Source organism: Lactuca serriola, chromosome 8, assembly GCF_051521515.1.
Source record: "Lactuca serriola cultivar US96UC23 chromosome 8, Lser_US96UC23_V15, whole genome shotgun sequence".
Taxonomy (NCBI): Eukaryota; Viridiplantae; Streptophyta; class Magnoliopsida; order Asterales; family Asteraceae; genus Lactuca; species Lactuca serriola.
The window spans coordinates 141,497,567-141,504,148 of NC_136415.1; the positions used below are offsets into that span (position 1 = coordinate 141,497,567).

The 6,582-nt window shown below is 33.0% G+C and overlaps 1 protein-coding gene across 1 annotated transcript; it reads right to left on the reverse strand.

Annotated features, from left to right (window-relative positions):
• Positions 1–2,236: 2,236 nt before the first annotated feature.
• Positions 2,237–3,430, reverse strand: LOC145067460 (protein FAR1-RELATED SEQUENCE 1-like). Its single transcript, XM_079014597.1, has 2 exons — positions 3,011–3,430; positions 2,237–2,848 (listed from the first exon to the last, which is right to left on the reverse strand). The coding sequence occupies exons 1-2, from the start codon at positions 3,428–3,430 to the stop codon at positions 2,237–2,239; spliced, it is 1,032 nt and encodes a 343-aa protein (XP_078870723.1).
• Between the last annotated feature and the right edge of the window lie 3,152 nt (positions 3,431–6,582).

The following is a 6,582-nucleotide window of genomic DNA, read 5'->3' on the forward strand; positions in this document are numbered from 1 at the left end:
TTATTAAAATAAGTATCAATTGGTCACGTCTGTTGCAGTGATATAGTTTTCCACACTTTGGATGATTTTTCTGCTGAGAGGTTTCACATGGAAAGTTTTTTTTTCCAACATGTGAACTATTTTGTCATGTGATTGATTGTTGGAGTCAAGTGTTGAATCTTGATGAAAGTAAGCGTGCACCTGAATCACCTCTGAGAGTTTATTGCAAGACAGATGTGACAGTATAATTTAATATTGTTCAATGTTGATTAAAATATTTTTTAAATACAACTTATAAATAAACTAATGAGTTTTTAAAAATGGATTACAGAATTCGTATCTTGAAAGTGATTTAACAGAAAATCAACGTAAAGATAAATTCATTGAGAATCTGTTGCTTTCTATTAAAGATATGGACGCAAGCCTACGTTACGTTGGATTGGTAAGATACATATCTGAACATTTTACTTATGTGTTTATTTATCATTGATCAAATATGAATACTAAATAAAGTGACTACATGTAAATGAATATACGTTACAACTTTTCCTACCAGTCGTCCGTTCCTTCCACATTTTCCTTTTTGTGATCAATCTACAACGCCCAGAGTTTGTAATCATTGACAATAGCAAAGTTGATAATCATATTGATGAGAGATATGGTCAGTTGCCCCAAATCATTGTAAGTGATTAATAAAAGTTACATTACCTAGCAAATAACATTTCATATGTGTTGACAATCTTTTTTACATTGTCAGAAAAAGTACATAGTTGATTACTTAAAATCTCAGAATCATCCAAAAACCGAGATGTTTTCACATGTGATGCCATATAGACTGGAAATGCCTTGGAGAACAATAAACAACCACATTGATTGTGGTGTGTTTACAATGCGTCACATGGAAACGTATATGGGTGGAAGTATGAATGAGTTTAAAGTTGGGTTCAAGAACGAGTCTTCTGCACAAGATGATCAACTTGTTAAACTGAGGACAAAGTATTTATACAAAATCATCACTCATGAATATATTGTGCAAAAGGATTATGTGCTCCAAAAGGTTGATGAATTCCACAAGATTCCTTCAAGACAACGTTCTGAACTGTTGGCCATTGCAAAGGAAAAAATTCACACAAGATTGGATGATTTTAGTTAATTATGTTAAAAAGGTTATTTTGATTATGACTTTTATGGTTTCTTTTGGATAGTTTTAAAACAATGGTTTTGTATGTTAAGGATATTAACTTGGGTTGTAGAACGTACAATAGTTCCTTTTGGTTTGCTAATTTAGTAATGGAATGGTAATATTTTAAACTTAATATTAATAGTTATAAGCTTACATTAACTTTTGAAAAATTAAATAAGAAATAAATTATGTCAAACAATGATGATTAACATGAGTGGTATAATTATAATGTACAGTCAGTAATGATTCTTACTAACAAACATTTGTTAATATGCTATACTACCATGATCATACAATCGGAACTTTTAATAATTTAAATGACTATATCTATAGTCTATAATGATTGTTGTTGTTTTTATATCTTAAAGTATGTTGTTATTCAATATTGAATAATAGCATAAATACATGAATTAATCATAACATATTCTACTTTAAATGCAAATTGTTTTAACATAATAGCAGAGTATATATTTCACAATTTCATAGCATTAATCTATTGAAAGTAATTAATGTATTTATGATATTATTCATTATTGACTATAACAAAGGGTTTAAAGTTTAATGTTGTTAAACTTATGACTAAAATATACCCAAAAGCAGACATTAAATAGTATATAAAAAACATGTAAAATAAATCAATATATGATGTATATGTGTTTTAAAATAAAACAACATAATGAAACATAAAAACATCTCCTTATTCATGAATCGTACAAACATTTGTTAGTATGATATATTCCTAACAACATACAATAAAATATGAATACTGCTTGAATTGTATATGTCTATAGTCTATAATGATTGATGTTTTTATAATTTCAACAAAAGAAAAATATATCTATTCTAAATGCAAACTGTTTTGATCAAATAACAGAGGTTTAAATGCCTGTTCATATCATTAATCTGTTATGATTACCAGATATGTTTATGATATTATTCATTGTTGAATAAAACAAAACGTTAAAAATCATGAACGTGTTTTAAGATAAAATAACATACTGAATCATAGAAACATATTTTTATTCATAAATCTAATAGAAAAATAAAATCTATTGGGCAAATGAATGGGCCATTTTAAGGTTGTTTTGACTCTCGTACAAGTCTGACTTTGCAAGTCCTCCAATTATGGTTAACATATTGATTGCAACCTGTGGAAAGTCTAGTTTTTTTCTTTGCAGCTTCAATAGCTTTCTCCGTAGCACTAACCATTCTTTTCTTAGTTCCACTCCCTTTGGTACGTATAGATGAAGGTGGATGGGTATTTATTTCATCATGAATGTTGCGTATTCCAGGCATCCGAATAATTTCTTCTTCATCATTATCAGATGATGATTGGTTTGAACTGCCAAACTCCATTATTGCCTGCTTCAAGATACGTGTTTTTTCAAAAAATTCCAACAACTCCTCCTTGCTTCTTTTGAAATGATCCAAGCAGTATTCAATATTGTTGTATGCCTCTGTTAGAAGTTTAAAGGTGTCATCTTCGGTATCCATGGCAACATGTTTCATGGCAAGCAAATGGCTAGAAATTGCATCCCTTTTCCATCTTCTGAGAATATACTGCTCTGGAATCTCTTCAACATGGTTGTTTTTCAATACAACAAAAATATGATGACACAAAATGCCAGTACGTATAAAGTGATTGCATGAACATTTAACTTCTTTTTCAGGCAACTTTAGTTCAACCTACATTGTATAATAAAAATAATATATGTTAGTAACCAGTTGAATTAACATATTAGTTGGTGATTATTGCATAATATTGAAACAATTATATGTAATTTAAAAATAATTATATAATATACTTGTATGATCACTAATGAATAGCGTTTCAACAATGAATATAACTTTGCATTTTATCTTCAACTGTTTGCTCTTATCCTTTTGTGTAATCATAACAACTTGCCACCCATCAATCATTTCAATGCTGTCAATAGAACAGTACCAGACTGCTTTAAATATTTCCTTTTTGACCTCATAGAAAACGGTTTTAGTGTAAACTGCAGCTGCATGTTCTAGTAATCCACTTGGAAGCGTCATTTCATGCTTTGCATTTTTTGTATCATGCTCTAGTTTCTGTTGACCATTTCGTTGCTTTCCAATTGCGGTGTCGTAGTTCATCATGAAATAGATAAGCAAATTACCAGAGTTAGAGTATTTATTAAAAATTGAGTTGACACTTTCAGACCTTGAAGTAGTTCTCATCAGACCATGTAGTGGCATGTCTTTAAAATAGGCTGGAATCCAAAGCTTTTGATCCTTGTACATGACTTTGAACCATATTTTGTCTTGTAGTTTGAATTTTCTCATAAGCAGTTTCCACCTTGATTCAAAGACTTTAGGCTCGATGTAGACATTCCAAATAAGCTTACTAAAACGCTTTCAAAAATCAGTGTTTTTCAGAAAATCCGCTGAAACCTAAAAAAAACAATAGAATTTTATAAGATTATCTATGAATAAACAATATGTATGCTAATCATTTTTAAATATACGTAAATTGTTTAAATCATTGCTTAATAAAACATGTTATGTGTTAACTATGAATAAAATATACACACCTTAGCTTGTAGTTTTTTCATAATGTGCCACATACATAAGCGGTGATTAGAATTAGGAAATATTGCTTCAACGGCCTGTAGAATTGCTGGATCTTGGTCTGTTAACACTAAATGAGGGTGTTTTCCATGTGCTTTCAAAAAAGCTTCAAGCAACCAATGATAAGATTCTATTGACTCGTTGCTTAAAAAACTTGCTCCAATGTTTATTGAACATTTGTGGTTATCAATGGTTGTTGTAGCACCTGGTTCCTGGTATGTATTCTATTTAAGTATTTTGCATTTATGGCCTTAGACTCAGCGAGTTGAAGGCCCAACTCATCGAGTAGAAGCAGATTTGATCTGTGATTTAAATGACGGACTTGTCGAGTCGACTCCCAAACTCAACGACTAGACTCTGACAGGACAAAACCCTAATCTAACGGTTTGCACCCTATTTAAGCATCTCATCCAACCACCCTTCATCCCTATTGCTTCCAAATCCCCCTATAACGCCTGTGTTTCTGGGCCTGTCATTAATGTTGATGTAATAGTCTAGGTTAACCTTTGTAACCCGTTTTGAATTAATAAGAGTGTATTATTTGGGTATTATGTGTTTTGTGCTTAATTGCTTAATTATGTGGTTTGATTAATTAAGAATAAAAATAAGCGTCAAAATTAAAGTGTAAAATAAACTTGATATCTTTGGATAATGTTGTAGTAGTTGAAACGAGGTTTCCGAATATATATAGAACGCCTAAATCTGACTTCGTATGAGGAAGTTATGATTTATCGAAGTTTCGGCTTAGCGGTATGCAGCCTGAAATACTCGATTTGAGATCGAGCGGTTTTTAGCCGAAGCAATCTAAACGAGGATCGAAGGTCTTGTTGTTGGTATCGAAACGATGAAAAGTTAGGTGAGAACGGACGTCAAACGAAGAACTTATGAATTTATAACGAAGTTTTTCTGTCCTGGCCTATTAAAAATAAATAATAAAAATAAAGTCAAAATTAGCCGACGGAGTCTAAACGAAAGTTGTAGAGCGTAGCCTCACCTTCGCGTGGATATAAAGAACATCAAAAACGAAGTTCGTATGAAGAAGATATGAATTTCCGAAGTTTATTAAATATTTTATATTTAAATTTAATCTTTAATTCGGATGATTATCCGAAGGAGTCACCGATCTGATCCGAAGTACGCCCCGCGTACAGCGAAGCATGATGACCTTCGCACTCGAGTTCTTCGGATGACGAACGCCATGACGTTTCGGAGCAGTACGCCCCGCGTACTCCGAGGCTCCAGCCTCCTATAAATAGGATCCGAAGGCAGCCGAGTTCTTTTGCTATTTTCTCTCTTCTCTCTCCCGTTTTGCATCGGTTTGCATGCCAGAAATACCCCGAAGCCCCGGTATTATTCTCGAGCCCCGAGGCAACTCCCGAGATCCCGAAGATCCCGAGAAGTGCGGTTCCCGAGCCGAAGCTCTGCCCACGATAAGTTCGATATTTGTGGAGATCTTCCAGATCTATCGAAGAATTCTACTTCTATAAGTCGTAGTGCTGTCTGATCATCTTCTGATCAAGTGAGTGTATACTACCTTTCATAAACACGATAATAATACAAGTATGGTTCGAGTGTATTAAGTATATTGTTGTTTATATGTGTGAGTGCGTAGTTACTTTCTTCTAACGCATGATTATGAAGTATTTTATACGAAATACGTGTTATGTGTATAATTTTGTTGTTATGTGTGTGAATGTATATTCACCCTCTTCCATCTCATAGATCTGAATTGCTTTCTATGAAATACGTGTTATATGGGTGTGCCTCATCTGTTATGTGGAATATATATTGAATGAAAATGATATACAGGTTTTAAACTATGTATAAAAATATATATATTTATCTACTAATATGTTGGCTAGAACATGGGTAGATAGTTGGTGGGAAATAAACAGATGAGAGGCCTCGATGTTGTTGTTGTTGTTGATCTAGTTATTCAGCGGAGTATGGATAACGACCACGGACTCTTTCTAGACAGTCCAGTGGAACGCTAGCAGGTTCATAACCTGTAGGTGTTGTGAACGATGTGTTCACCGGTGTACTCTATCCCCCTCATGGTTGTCTTTAGGATATCTATTGTTGAGGAAACCCCTTAGCAGTGATGTCCGTCCCGATGAAAATCCTAGATTAGGTCCCTTGAGATAGATGTTTTTTTAGGGACGTAAAGTGAGGATAACGGGAATGGGTAATCGGGATAGTGATTGGTTGGTGAAATTAAATATAATTAATTTATTGAGGGTTGAAAACCCTATATGCTCACCAGGTTCCCAAGCCTGACCTACTCAGTTTTATTTGTATTACAGGAAGTGGCGCAAGGGCGTAAGATGGATGAATCATCGAGTTGTTTTGTTTACAAGTCTGTATATGTATATATTTGTTGAATGACTTGTAATGTTATCATTTATGCTTTATGGTCTGTATCGGAACATGACATCCCGAGTTTTGACTATATAATGAAAATGCATCTGTTGATGAAATGCTTTGATAAATATTATTTTATCATGTTTTGTTTTGGGAACAAATTCCGCAACACTTTTAAATCAAAAGGATTTACTCTGAAGTTATTTTAAAAAGCATAAATGAAATCGGTCTTTTCTGGCCGAGATTTTGGGGATGTCACAGTTGGTATCAGAGCATTAGTTTAAGCGAACTAGGAATTTGTAGAATTTCTAGACTTGAACTTAGAATGCTAAGTGGAATTTTGAGATGTGTGTCTGTTGGATTTTAGACACGAGCACTAGTTTATTTTAGGAAAGTTGCCTAAATTGCTTTTATGTGCTAAATGTTATATGTTGCCATATATGATATTAATTGTTCGGATCTAC

What these genes read in the sequence shown, in the direction of transcription:
- LOC145067460 (XM_079014597.1), bottom strand. Translation starts at nt 3,430, where the DNA reads ATGTACAAGGATCAAAAGCTTTGGATTCCAGCCTATTTTAAAGACATG. An exon ending in AGTTGAAGATAAAATGCAAA is followed by an intron (nt 2,849 to 3,010) that starts GTTATATTCATT and finishes TATACAATGTAG; the next exon opens with GTTGAACTAAAGTTGCCTGA.